The following is a 14,608-nucleotide window of genomic DNA, read 5'->3' as shown; positions in this document are numbered from 1 at the left end:
GGGTGAAATGACTCTAGAAATCATTTACTTCTCTAATTTACCGTTTACCAATGATGAGTGACATTTTTAAGTTGAGCTTTCAGTTGATAATATAGCTCCCTAAAAAGAAAAGCAAAATTTTTTTTTTTTCAATTTACTAGTATTTAATGGGTTCAATTAACGAGTGTTTTAAAGGTATTTGATAATAAATTATTTTAAAAAAGTTTTAATACAATTATTTACAGAAAAATATATAAAACTATCAAAAGAATCGATTATTTTTTTTCCTTTTCTAATAAAAAATTGTTAAAAATATTTTTGGTTAATTTTATTTTTTCCTTTATTTGAATGATGAAGAAGTTGCCTTTTTAGAAAGGGGTTCATTATAAAACACAGAGTAAAGTGAAAGGGGGTGCCCCATGAATCAAAAGTGACTTTGTTTGTTTGAGTTGCTATTTTACCTTGGCTATGCTTTGCTTGTGTGGTTGGGTTTGTTTTTAGTTTTTACTCACTGAACAAAAATCCCATTCCTATGCAAAAGCACCATTAGCTACACGACGAAAAATAACAGAAAAAACCTTTTCAACAATTAAAAAAAAAAAAAAAAAAATTGTTGCTGCTGTAATTATTATTGTTCCATTTCTCTCTCTGTCTTTGTGTGTCTCTTTCTTTCTTTGTTTCGATCAGATCTGAAGCTCTTCTTCAGAGAAACACAAAGACAACCCAAAGTTGTTTCACTTTCTCCGTGAGTTTTTTGGTTCTCTCTCTTTCTTTCTCTGTGTTCCAACTGTCATGAAGGATTGCTTGCTCTGCATTGTACTCTTTCTTCTCTGATAAAAAGGTATGCTGTACTAAAACTAAAACTATACTGTACCCTTTATTTCTTTCATTCTTTATGATTCTTTGGCTCTTTGCTTTTTTGGGGTTTCTTGCCTTGTTTTTCGTTTGGTTTTTGAGAAATTGTGGGAAAAGAAAAGAAGGGGAAGGTCAAGTTTGTTGCTTTTTTGGCTCCAAATGAATGGAGGTGTTGGGTTTCTTGCGTCACAAACAATGAAAGCTTCGAGCTTGATTGTTTCTTCAAATTCTAGTTCCTTCCTTTTCTTTTACTACATTTTTGCTTGGCAAGCAAAAATGCCATCTGGGTCGTTGAGAAACTTCTTTATGGTGGTGTAGGAATCTCAAAGCAATGCATTTTTATTTAGTTGATGGTTGACTTTGCTAGTTTTTTGACCCTTTTTTTTGTGTGTGTGTATTAATTAAGTTCACTATCTTGATTCTGGGGTTAGCTATGTTTGTCTTGGTATCTCGGGTCGGCTTTAGGTTTCTTGTTCTATCCGTAATCTTTGGGATTTTCTTTAATTGAACGAAATATTTGTGTGATGGAACTCTGCAAATTCTGTTAATTATGATTTTTATTTGAAATTGCATACAGGGTCATTAAAATTCACGCCTAGGTTTCAACCACATAGTTATTGTCACAGATTTTCTTCTTTTGAAAAATAGATAGACGTTTAAGTCTAAGATTTTGTTATTAATGGCTTTGGCATAAGGTGGTGGTAGTGGTGATGGTGAGGGGGATTATATTGCTTATCATTTTGTCAGTTTTTGTCTCACAAATTCACTGTGCTTAGTTTAGATTTTGGCGTGGCAGTGCCTGTTTGAAATTGCTGAATGGAATCACTTATTGATGGAGTTTCGAAGACTCAGAATTTGGCAATAGGCAACAAGCCTCCATCAAGATCTAAGACTCCTCACTCCTCTAGGCCTCCATCTTCAAAACAAACTAGACATGAAGTGGTTTCTTCCACTTCCTATGCAACTATTCATAATCATGCCATGAAAACAGCCAGCAATCCAAATGGTTATGTGATTAATCAAAAGCCATCTCACAAGGTGGCCCATCATGATGTGCAGCATGCAGAATCACTGAAGACAGAAAAACACTTTTACAATTCACATAAAGGAAAATCTGAATATGGGCCCCCCAATTATGTTGATAGTAAAGTGGGTGGAACCTCTTATGAGGAGAAGGTTTCTGCAGTGGCAATGAAATGTTACATCAATAATCCCATTTTTGATTCAAAGAATTGTAATTCGAGTGGCTTGTCAGAATCTGAAAATTTGGTTTTATTTCCAAGTAAAGGAGGTGCTGAACAAATGAATGGCCACTGTACTTCTCAACCAGTGGTAACCTATTGTCCAAGTCCTCCAAATAGCCTCTATGCTGCGACCCTGTATTCAGAAGCCAAACAAAGTTTCACTAACACGGAAGTTAGTGAATGCACAAGCAGCATTGAGAAGTCTATTGAAAGTGGCGAAGTTACTAATTCTTGTGATCTTGTCGAGAGCAGGAAGACCAGCATCTACAGAGGCAGCACTGGCAGTGATCTTAGTGATGAGAGCAGCTCAAGTAGTTTAAGCAGTGCCATGTACAAGCCTCACAAGGCAAATGATATAAGATGGGAAGCAATTCAAGCTGTTCGATCTCGTAATGGGATGTTGGAAATGAAACATTTTAGATTGTTAAAGAGACTGGGATGTGGAGATATAGGCAACGTTTATCTATCAGAGTTGACTGGCACTAAAACTTATTTTGCCATGAAGGTAATGGATAAATCAGCTCTTGCTGCTCGCAAGAAGCTATTGAGGGCTCAGACAGAAAGAGAGATACTGCAATCTCTGGATCATCCATTCCTACCCACATTGTATTCATATTTTGAAACAGAGAAGTTCTCTTGCTTGGTAATGGAGTTTTGTCCTGGTGGAGATCTGCATGCACTCAGGCAAAAACAACCAGGAAAGTATTTTCCAGAGCATGCTGCCAGGTTAGGAATTGTTTTATCCTCCTGTTCCTTTTCTTGTTGCTTTAAGCACTTGAATTTGTACAAATGCATGCACCCAGGCAAATATTTTATGTTGCTGCTATTGGTAAAGATAAAAATGTTGGTTCTCGTAATATAATCGAGAATAACTTGTGAGTCCAATTCCAGTTAACCCTGTCTCTCTTGATTTGATTCATTTGATGGTCTCACTATGCTCTTATTTTATTTTCATTTTAAACAATACAGAAATTTCTCTGTAGACTTTGCACCAGACTTCAGTGGTTTGTACAGACTCTCTCTTACTAATAGTTTGGCTGGTTTGAAAGAGGAGTCATCTTTGCCTGTAGAAACCTTGGGGAAAGCTAAAGAACTGCAAAATTTAATTATATATACTAGTCCATTTTGTCTAGTGGATCAAGTGAATCTTTAGATCTTGCCACTATTATGAATGCTTTGGTGTTGATAGCACCTGCTTATGCAATTTTAAATTTTTTTTTTTTTTTTTTTTTTTTTTTTTTTTTTTTTTTTCTAGGAGGTTTCTAAAACAACAAGCATGAATTTCCTTTGCCATAAACATTCCTTTTGAACTAATCCTGCTTACAACTCAATTTTTTAAGAATACCAACCTAGTGGAATCACGCTACAAACAGTTGTCACCTGCATGAACTTGATGTTATGCCTTATATTTTGGTACTACTTCAACCTTATTTATGATTTCTATCTAATTTCCCTTTGCTGTCCCTTCATCATGATGATTTGGGCTGTCATAACAAGTGCTCATTTTCTTGTTTTTCTCTAAGTTCATTAATTCTTGTGTGGAAGTCTCTTCCATTAACTTAACTCCTGATTATTCCCTTTCTCTACAGCATCATACTAAGTTTGGCTTGTCTATACACATATAAGTCGCTTCTGTTGTTGCTGTTATCATTATTTAACTTATAGAATAGGTTTCACGAATGTAAGATATATTGAAGTTCTGAAATATTATGCCAAAGCTAGCAAATAGAAGGTAAGTTTGTGCATTATCAGTTGTCATTAAAACAATGAACTCAATTAATAGCCAAAGGAGTGTGGGGGTGGGGAAGGGCCAAAAAGGATATTTGGTAGGACTTTCTTCTCCTAGAGATGTAGCCTCTTGGGGAACTATTTAAAATTGAAAAACAATTGGAATAATTTAAAAAAAAAAGAAAAGGATTCCATCATATTAAGCAATACTCCTGGTTCTCACAAAAGCTAATATTTTTTCTTTTTCCTTGTTTTTATTGATATAATTCTAGTGAATGCACAATGTGTTACAGAAATTAGAAAACATGATATTTGAACTAAGATTTCTGGCACAATTGTTCTTACCGATCTATCTTGGTAACTGTTCGTTTTGATGATGATGGTGATAAAGGTTTAATTTTATCTGAACTTAATTTTAAAGAAAAAATGATAATGTATCCTTGATTGTATTTTCAGCCCATTGATCTACACTGTCACTGCAGGTTTTATGTGGCTGAAGTTCTTCTTGCTCTGGAGTATTTGCACATGCTTGGCATCATTTACAGAGACCTAAAACCAGAAAATGTGTTGGTGAGAGAAGATGGGCACATAATGCTTTCAGATTTTGACCTCTCTCTAAGATGTGCTGTCTGCCCAACTCTGGTGAGATCCTCTAACTTAAGCTTGGAGACAAAGAACTCAGCATACTGTGTTCAACCCACCTGCATAGAGCCAACTTGTGTAATGCAGCCAGATTGCATCCAACCAGCCTGTTTTGCACCACGTTTCTTATCAGGCAAGCCCAAGAAAGAAAAAAAGAACAAGTCAAGGAATGAAACATGTCATCAAGTGACTCCTCTCCCTGAACTCATCGCTGAACCCACCAGTGCTCGGTCAATGTCTTTTGTTGGTACACATGAGTACTTGGCACCTGAAATCATTAAAGGTGAAGGCCATGGTAGTGCTGTAGATTGGTGGACATTTGGGATATTTCTTTATGAGCTTTTGTTTGGTAAAACTCCATTCAAGGGAGCTGGGAACCGGGCTACCCTATTTAATGTGGTTGGCCAGCCCTTGAGATTTCCAGAGTCACCTTCTGTGAGCTTTGCTGCCAGAGACTTGATTAGGGGTCTACTTGTAAAAGAGCCACAGCATCGTCTTGCTTATAGGCGTGGTGCTACAGAAGTTAAACAACATCCTTTCTTTCAAAGTGTGAATTGGGCACTCATCCGTTGTACAAATCCCCCAGACGTGCCAAAACCAGTTGTGATGGACTTCCCCGCTATCATTGATCCGCCAAAAGCACCCACAACTGAGGTGCCTGGTGTTGATGTGAAGCCTTCAGGTAATTATTTAGAGATTGATTTCTTTTAATTCTTGTATCCATTTTCCTTCTTTGTACCAGTTTCCGTCTCCTCGATTGTATTGTGCCTCAATGGTTTCCTTCCATTGCAAAAAAGCTAAAAAGTGGTTGTTCCTTTCAATTGGCACTTGTAACTGCTCTGCAGTTGTAGGCACAAGATAAACACAATGAGGAAAAGCAAATGCATTAAAATCAGGAATGAAATTGCTGATCTTTCTTTCCTACACCTGTTGCTTCTGTTAAATTAAATTTGTCCTGGTGGAAATATAGTATTTAAGATTGAAAATGCCTACTTTTGCAAGATTCTTCCTATTTTTCCCACTTGCATTCTTGTGGGCACGTTCCTGTTTAGGTTGGCCTGGTCTAATCAAAATCTAAGTCTAATCAAATCTATCTGACTCACATGAAGAAACACAGTGAGTTTCCACTAAAGCTCATTGCTTGAGTCTATAGGCTACCTCTCTTATCCACTTATCTACAAGGTCTACTTTATTCTTCCTTTAAACCAGAATAACAGACTTTCATTAAACTGATTAAGAGGCTACATCAGATGCTATTTGAGTTTGGAGGAAAGCCGGAGTTTCTTCCATCCAGATTACAATGAATATAGCTAACCTTTTATTTTCTTATGACAATTATATACTTCAAAAAATAATTTTATGCATATATATTAATTGAAATTCAGGGTGTTATAAACTTAACTACTTTGTCTTTATCATTTCAAATATATATAATTTTCTAAAACATTGTACATATTTAAGATTTTCAAAAAGAAACCTTATAATTTTAATTTACAGTAACTATTTTTTTTAAAAAAATTTTGGGGGGCCATTGGCCTAACATGGATCCATCAATGTTTGGATCTTCTCCTCCTCCATTGTTGTAATTATTGAATTATTAAAAAATATATATTGATGGCAAATTTTTAAAAATGTAATGTAAACATTGCAAATGGCTCAGTTATTTAAGCTAAATAGCTGCAGGTACACATTAAAGGGTGAAGCTTGTGTCCAATGCATTTTTACACTGAAGACGATACAATTCGGACACGTGTCTGCATTGTACTCTATTTAATGCAAAAATGCACTGAACACAAGCTGTATCCTCCATTAAAAAATAAAAATTTAGTCCGAAAAATTGAGGAATCTCGCAGTGAGCAAATTGAACGGATTGACATTCATCAACCTCTAGTTTATTGCTATTAATAGATGCAACAGTTTTGAATGATTCATGAACATTTTTGTATACATTGTCGAAAAAGTAAAAATTGGATTTGGATGGCTAAAATAAAATGCACAATAGAAGCTTCGTTGGGTGGTGATTGACTTCTGAGTTGTGAGGTACACTTTGAGTGAATGGTATGGTTGATTTTGATGCCTCTGACGCAAAGAGATTTTTGTTTTGGACCAGCTCTAACTGAAAGTCCACCCACGGCCCACCTGAAATTCTCAAATTCGTAAGAGCATGCGTCAGCAATTGGGCATCCCCAAAAACATCACACATACTAATTAGGCTTGTTTATCGAACATCCACAAAAATATGACACATACAAAGTGCCCTCGGAAAGAGCAAGTCGGCATAAAGTGGCTTTGTTTATCTAACATACAGAAGTGTCCTTATATTTTCTCCAAAAAAAAAAAAAAAAACACACACACACAATTGTGCCCTTATAGATGGATGATAGTTTTGGTTATAAATTAAACCCCCCCAAAAAAAAGAGTATAAAATGAAATTGGTTTTTTTTTTTTTTTTTCCTTAATGTCTAGTCTATGAGTCTATCTACACTTATGTTAACTAAATTTGGGGAAAAATATGTACGTAAAAATTAATAATTTAACTGACTCCATCTATTTTTATTTTTAATCTTGAGTAAAAACATGTTGACTTGTACCCGACATGTTTTTTAAGTCAGATACATTCAAGTTCATGAGTCTGAGTTTATCAAGTCTAGTTATTGAGTCAAGATTGGATAATTTAGTTTGTTTGGAGTCTTGATTTATGTGTTATGCTAATTATGCATTTTCTAAGTGATAGAAATTGTACAATAAGAAAAAAAAATGTTAAGGTATTTGACACCTAATATTCTATTAAGTATACCTTAATTGATAATCATGTTTCATCATAACTTATTTACTTGCCTCATCTTACTTTGTAGGCTAAGAAAGTGCCTAATGGGTTATCTTGGGACTAAAGTATTCACATATAATTGTTTGAAGATTAGCTAAATTTAGAAGAAAACATTTTCTTTTTCTATTTTAAGTTTTTAACTACTTAATTGTAAAATACACTTAACATTTTTCTTTCTATTGTTTCACCTCTCCATTAAAATATTCATTCTATTTTTTATTATTCTTTTTTCTCCACTCAAAACACCACTACTATCATCCAAAACACTCACACCCACAATCCAAGTGACCCATTACCCATATCCACAACACCACCCTCTCAATCTCTCATTGTGATCTGTTTATGTCCCTTCATCCTATGTCCAACAACCCCCCTTTGCTAGCCCACGCTTCAAACATTGCCCCAACACCCCTTTCTATAAACATGAAAGCTACAATGACTGTTTGTAAATATGACTGTTGTAACCATTTTTATTTGGTTTCATCACATTTAGGATCTCCTCCCATTCAAATATTTTATAAATCTCTTATATTTTAAACCAAATACAAGACATATGGCATTAAATTAATCTAATGGTTTTTTTTAAAAAAAAAATCCATGTCAACCACACAAAAATAAATAAATGTCAAATCATAGCTTGTGAGATGTTTGAGTCCTTATGGGGAGATTAGACTTATAATTTGGCAAGAAAAAAAAATTGATTTACACAACCAAATGTATATGCTCTTAGAATGAATGTGCTTCAACATGTTATTGGCTAGTAGGGTCAGCCTAATAACCATTATTTTCAAATTTTAGTTTCTTTTTAAGCCTCAATCACTCAACCCAATAATAATAATAATAATAATAAATCTCTTGTATGCTTGGAATTAAAATAGCATTTTGGAATTGACTATCTAAAGAAAGGAAATAATTTTTAGTTAAACAATTGTTAATGCATAAATCATGACGCAAGTTACCCCAAAAACGGAGGATTGACTAAACCACTGATTAACAAACTAGTGGACCATGCTATCAAAAAAAAAAAAAAAAAACAAACTAGTGGACCAACCAAAGTCACTGTCTGTTTCATAAAGGTTATTGAAGGCCCAATCATGAAAGGCCACTTCAGCAAATTCAGATACTAAAAAAAAGATTCTATTCACACTATTAGTGGGTGGCTGCACGCGCGCTCTCATCTCCACGCGCCTTTCATTGGGCTTTTGAAGTAGGACCACACTAGTCACTGTCTGTTTCATAAAGGCTATTGAAGGCCCAATCATGAAAGGCCACTTCAGCAAATTCAGATACTAAAAAAAAGATTCTATTCACACTATTAGTGGGTAGATGCACGCGCGCTCTCATCTCCACGCGCCTTTCATTGGGCTTTTGAAGTAGGACCACACTACACCCGTGGTCGCGTACACGGAAGATCAATCTTCCAGTCTTCTTGACCCAATTTGATGGGCGAGGGTTCCAACCGCCTCGAAGAGTTGTTATCAAGTACACCCTGGACTAAAAATGATCACGTGGTCCTGGATGTAATGGGAATTCTTGTTTATTTTTAGGGAGTTTTAGGACTTTCAAATTCTATATATTTTTTTTTCTCAGAAAAAGAATTCTATAATTTTAAAATATTTTGGTCAATTAATTAATTGATTTTTTTTAATACAAACGAGGGTATTAAGACCATTTTGAGCATAGACAATTCCTCTATCCCACATACAATAGATTATTATAAGGAAGAATACCTTGAAAGTGCCTCTAAGATATTGGTAAGAGGTTTTGAATTCAGGAACTTATAAATATTATCCACTTTTTTTGTGTAAAAAATTATCCAATTTTCGAATACATCTTACACCTTTCTCTTTATTTTCCTTATACATTTAGCTTATATTTTCATCATAAAAATTATTTGCTCTCTTTTTTAGTGGGATTTAATTGGGATGCTTCAATTCCCATCTACACTTATAAAATAACAAAGCAACTTAGAATCGTTCATTCGCCTTACACTTACAAAATAACAAGGCAACTTAGAATCATTCATTCGCCTTATGATTTATTTGTATTTATCCAATTCTTAAAATATAGTTCTAATGATCGAATATCTGTAGTTGTTCTTAAACAAAAAAATAAAAATAAAAAGTCATATATGGATGTTAAAGCCCTGAGAAAATAAAAGACAATACAAGAATTTAATATATTAATATCATAGTATATGGTATGAAGTAATTTCCAATAATGTAGGACAAAATATGACACATTTGTTAGTCCTTGCCAAAATAAAACTATATAGTTTTTATGCTAAATAAATTTAACCATGTTGTAAGTGCTTGATTGTATTGACTAACAAAAGTTTTTAAAACGTTGTTATTCATTTTGGTTGCATCCTCACAATGACAGGCTTAAAATAATAGAAATAACATTCTTCCTTATTAAGGGGATTTTTGAAGTGGATGAGTATTTATTTCCACTTGATTTTTTTTACTTGGTATTTGGGGATTAAAATCTTAGATGTTTCATTAGAAATACTAAGAGGTATTTGATTTATTGTGACTAATATTGCAATTCTTATCCTATAGATGTAAAGTGCAAACATATGATAAGAAAAGCATCGCGAAATTAAGATTATAGCTCTCATTTTCATCCACTATTTTTGTAAGATTTTGTGCTTTACTAATCATTTTCTAACAAGGTGAAAAGGATCTCTAATTTCAAAATAATTAGGTACTTGCAAATTGTTGAACACTTTATTAGCAAAAATAAAAAAGAAAAAAAATCTCTTTGGGTGAGGACATGGCATATGATACTATAATTTTGCAGACCAAATTATAAAATTATTTTTATATATTTTGCTACACAATCATGTGATTTATTTTACAATTATATGAAATATTTGATCAAGAATGGATAGTCAAATGCGTTGTTTAGTTTAGGCTAAAATGCAAACGATACTATTTAAGTTTAACTGAAATTTATTTTAGTTCTGTAACTTTACTTTCATTTAATTGAGTGATTTAAGTTTTAAATTTATTCAATTCAAGCATTCTTTTCAATTTTGTTATGAATTTCAGTCAAACTTAAATAGTGTAATATGCATTTTAGTCATTAATTTATTATTAAGCTGATCAGAAACTTAAATGGTGGTGAAGGTGATATATTGAAATATCTAATCTCTTATAATTCAATTGAAGAAAAATTGCATCTCCCTCTATCATACTTTTAGACAAACTTAATTTTCTTAAACTAAGGCAAAAAATCTATCATTAAAAAAAAAAAAAAAGCTAGATTAAAGAATAATGATTCATTATATCCCCTACTTGTATTTAAGTCTAATTAATTACATGCATATAGTAATTTGAAAAATCTAGCCTTCAAAGAAGATTCCCATTTAAAGAAAAAAATATAAATTGGAAGAAAAGGAGTATTACCATATCATTTTCTCTTAGACCTAGTCCCAGTCCCTGTCCCACCCCAATAACCGCGTCTTACCCACGCGCCAGCCGCGCTTCTTTCTTTTCCTCCAAGCAGCGAAATACCTGTCGCCATTTCTCACAGCCCAAATCACCAAAAAGCCCAAAAAGCACCGAAGACAAAAAAGAGTCCCAATTTCTCAATTTTCCTATTTCTCATATGATATGCGCATTGCGCACTCTTGTCGCTCTCTCATTTCCGCAGCTAACTCCCACTCTCACCGCATTGTCTCTATTCTCTCATTTCCTATCTCTCGCTCTTTAACAACAACAACTACAACTCAAACAACCCTAACCCAAGCTCCACCTTCAGCTCCTACCACCATGGCTTCCGAGTCCGATAACCTCTCTACTCTCCCCGCCGCCAACGGCAACGTCGTCGAAGATGAGAAGTTCGGCTTCCGACGCCCCGAGATGTTCACGGAGAACCTCGCCGGAACAGTCGGCGCCTACGACCGCCACGTTTTCCTCTGCTACAAGAGCCCTGAGGCCTGGCCATCGAAGGTCGAAGGCTCCGAATCCGATCCGCTCCCCAAGCTCCTCTCCTCTGCTGTCAAAGCTCGCAAGAATGACATCGCGCTCAAGGTCAGCTCAAAAAAACGAACGAACAAATTTTTTTTGGATTAGTTGGTTAATCAGTGCGGTAAATTATGATTTGTGCTTAGTTTTGAATTTGCATCGAGTTTTGAGAGACTCGGTTTTTTTTTTTCCCTCTGAAACCTAGATTAATCGTATAGGCTACGGTTTAGGACGAATGATCGGAGTGATTGTGAGTTTCATTCGAGATTTCAGAGACTCGGAATTTTCATATATTCTTTGCAAAATTTGATTAGCTCGGTGCGTAATGTTAAAACTCAGATTAATCGGTTTGAAAATAGCAATAATTGTGAGATTCTTTTATTCCGTGAGTTTTGAGACTCGGATTTTGGTAAGAGTTTTGTTGAATTGGTTGTTTTGGATATGACAGACGAACGTGACAGTATATGAAGGAAGCGAGGGGACTGAATTTTCTGATGGAGACGTGTTGATTTTCCCTGAAATGATTAAGTACAGGTAGATCGCGATGATTATTTTGGATACGTATTTGTCTATATCTATTTTTTGGTTGTGGTTTTGCTAATTTTCGTCGAAATGATGGATATAACTCGGTTGCTTTGTTCTAGGGTTCATTTCTAACAAGTTTGTTACATGATCTGATATGTATTTTTCTTAATCTATTTTTTGGTTGTGGTTTTGCTAATTTTCGTTGAAATGATGGATATAACTCGGTTGCTTTGTTCTAGTGTTCATTTCTAACAAGTTTGTTACATGATCTGATATGTATTTTTCTTAATCTATTTTTTGGTTGTGGTTTTGCTATTTTATAATTGAATGAGTTTGGTTGGGTTTAAGACTCTGCCATTTTCAAATGGAAATGGTTGGGTTCTTGGGGCTGAGGCTTTTTTTGCTTTCTCTATTGAAGGGGTCTGAAGGACTCGGATGTGGATAGCTTTGTTGAGGATGTTCTTGTGAATGGTAAACCGTGGGCTTCTGGAGTGCAGGAGGTGTTTACTGGTTCGCATGTGTTTGTATGTGCTCATGGGAGTCGTGACCGGAGGTGTGGTGTTTGCGGGCCGGTTCTCATTCAAAAGCTTAAAGAGGAGATTGAGTCTCGAGGATTGAAGAATCAGGTGTTTGTTAATGCATGCTCTCACATCGGAGGGCACAAGTATGCTGGGAACGTGATTATCTACAGTCCGGCCCCAGATGGGAAGATTACAGGTCATTGGTAAGTTACAAGTCATAGCTACTCTCTGTCATTCTACAAATTTGAAAGATATTTGATGTTATCACTCTAGTTTGGGTAACCTTAAATATGCTAATGATGTCAGGTATGGTTACGTTACTCCTGATGATGTGCCTGCATTGCTTGATCAGCATATTGAGAAGGGAGAGATCATAACACATCTTTGGAGGTTTGTTCTTTTGTCGTTTTGCACATTCTTTTATCATGAAATTTTTGTTTAATGATTTTGTTGTCGATTCCACAAATTGCAATTTAATACTAGTGGCAGATTCAAGATTTATGAATTATTGATCAAGAAGGACCTTATTGGTTTTATCAATATATGAAATGCATGGACTGATCCAATTTCTAATTCTGAGTGTCAACATACGTTATTTAGTATATCAAGTCGCATTACTTAATTTCCCTATTTGGCCTATTAAGTTTTGAAGAGAAACAACAACAACAACAACAAAGCTTTTAACGGTGAATATCTGCTACATGCTATTGCTTAGCAGACTGTTGTTTACCAGGCAATATTTCATTATTTTACCTGAAATGTACTAAAAGTTCATTGAAAATATGAGCCTTTCAATTCTATATTAAAAGGGGTAATTCCAAAGGCAATGTGTAATATAATTTCTATATTAATGTTATTTTGATATCACAACTATAATCCAATAGTTATAAGAAACAATAACTTACCAGTCTAAATTATATTCCAGATCAGAATAATTGATAGATAGTTGAGACAGGCGATGCAATGTGGTCAGTAGTCCATTAAATCTGTTGAAATTCCTTGCTTTGACACTCATTCTGACTGTTTAAACATAGCCTGTGTTTTGGTTCCTTGCTTCCACGTGTTTCAAGATGAGTTCTATTATCAGTCTTTTAAGTGTTGAAATAGGACCTATATAAAACAAATGTTGAAAGACATGGGGACGGAAAAGGCCTTTGGTGGGTTTTCTTAAAATTTTATTTTTTTTCTTAAGAAGGAAAGCTTTCTCACATTTTCTTGTAATGAGAATCATCTGATGTTTTAGTTGCTAATTGATGATTGCTCTTTCAATCATTAGTGTTGCTGTGAAAAATAGATGAGCATAAAGTAACAATAATTATATGCAGAGGGCAAATGGGGGCGGCTGCTGAGGAAGGTGGCAAAGAGGATGAACATAAGCTTCCTAAAGGGGATGCGAAGAAAAACAAGAAGAAGAAGCACGAAGAAAATGGTACTCAGAGCAAGAAGGAGGAAGTTTCTGGCTGTTGCCAGGGTGTTAATGGGTTTTCTTGTTGCAAAGATGGAAGTTTGGATCAGAATGGTGTAATTGAAAAGAATCTGAATGAAACCGTAGCACATGAAAAGGAGCAGGGCAAACTATCAAGCTGGATGGGATCGTGGGAACAAAGTGATGTTCTCACTGCTGTTGCTGTGGTTGGAGCAGTGGCAACAGTTGCTGTGGCCTATAGTTTTTATAGGAGGTCAGGCTGAAATATGCTCTATTTCCACGAGTTCAAGTTTGTCTGTGGGTCTGTAGAAACCCTGGTTTTTTTGTAGAAAGATGTGATAGCATCTATGAAATAATTCTCTGAACTGCGTATGTCTATGGAAGAAAAAAAAATATAGGTATATGATATGCATAGCAAATGGGAAGAATTACTAAAAATGTTAATTAATTTGTTTGCCCCCTTTCTTTTATAGTTGATTCTTCTCAACTAAAATTGTTTGTTTCAACACACTTGGTGACTGGTCAACTTACTACTGGGATTTGTTTAGTTGCTTGCTTAAGGTAGTAATGGAATTTGTTATTACTTGCTTGTTAAATGTATCTACAATGAAATTGTGTTGATCCTTTGACAGTGGAGTACAAATGTTCAGATGCAGAGGGAAAAATACTCTCTTTAGCGCAAATATGGTTAAAAGTACCGGGAGTCTCTATTTTCTAGGCTATGTTATGGTCTGTAGTTAGAATTACGACAACTTGTAACTGATCTAGCTGTTGATAATAACCTGTAAAAATCAAAATGTTGCTCCATAATTACATGGTTAACTTTCAACTAATGCGTGTTTGGGGAATGATTATAAGCTAGCTCTTATAGCTTTTTCTTTTTGAAAATA

The 14,608-nt window shown here is 34.8% G+C and overlaps 2 protein-coding genes across 4 annotated transcripts; both read left to right on the top strand.

Moving 5' to 3' along the window:
* The first annotated feature begins 612 nt into the window (after positions 1–612).
* On the top strand, positions 613–5,372 carry LOC126714789 (protein kinase PVPK-1-like). Of its 3 annotated transcripts, none has more exons than XM_050415098.1 (3): positions 613–820; positions 1,631–2,804; positions 4,289–5,372. In XM_050415098.1, exons 2-3 carry the CDS (start codon positions 1,651–1,653, stop codon positions 5,157–5,159), a joined length of 2,025 nt encoding a protein of 674 aa, XP_050271055.1. In that variant the 5' UTR covers positions 613–820; positions 1,631–1,650; the 3' UTR covers positions 5,160–5,372. The 3 variants fall into 3 exon arrangements, with proteins under 3 accessions (XP_050271055.1, XP_050271056.1, XP_050271054.1); XM_050415099.1 differs by having other exon boundaries at positions 1,611–2,804; XM_050415097.1 differs by having other exon boundaries at positions 614–820; positions 1,616–2,804.
* Positions 5,373–10,882: 5,510 nt separating this feature from the next.
* Positions 10,883–14,314, top strand: LOC126714788 (altered inheritance of mitochondria protein 32). Its single transcript, XM_050415096.1, has 5 exons — positions 10,883–11,312; positions 11,695–11,780; positions 12,190–12,495; positions 12,599–12,682; positions 13,618–14,314. The coding sequence occupies exons 1-5, from the start codon at positions 10,893–10,895 to the stop codon at positions 13,979–13,981; spliced, it is 1,260 nt and encodes a 419-aa protein (XP_050271053.1). The 5' UTR covers positions 10,883–10,892; the 3' UTR covers positions 13,982–14,314.
* The last annotated feature ends 294 nt before the right edge of the window (positions 14,315–14,608 follow it).

Source organism: Quercus robur, chromosome 2 (genome assembly GCF_932294415.1).
Source record: "Quercus robur chromosome 2, dhQueRobu3.1, whole genome shotgun sequence".
NCBI lineage: Eukaryota > Viridiplantae > Streptophyta > Magnoliopsida > Fagales > Fagaceae > Quercus > Quercus robur.
The sequence above is the reverse complement of the archived record's forward strand: the minus strand, read 5'-3'. Positions and strand labels throughout refer to the sequence as shown.

Bases quoted from the DNA above. Each gene is read 5' to 3' on its own strand.
- LOC126714789 (XM_050415098.1), top strand. From the start codon at position 1,651: ATGGAATCACTTATTGATGGAGTTTCGAAGACTCAGAATTTGGCAATA. The intron at 2,805-4,288 runs GTTAGGAATTGT...CTGTCACTGCAG, and splicing joins TTTCCAGAGCATGCTGCCAG to GTTTTATGTGGCTGAAGTTC.
- LOC126714788 (XM_050415096.1), top strand. From the start codon at position 10,893: ATGCGCATTGCGCACTCTTGTCGCTCTCTCATTTCCGCAGCTAACTCC. The intron at 11,313-11,694 runs GTCAGCTCAAAA...TGGATATGACAG, and splicing joins AGAATGACATCGCGCTCAAG to ACGAACGTGACAGTATATGA. The intron at 11,781-12,189 runs GTAGATCGCGAT...TCTCTATTGAAG, and splicing joins CCTGAAATGATTAAGTACAG to GGGTCTGAAGGACTCGGATG.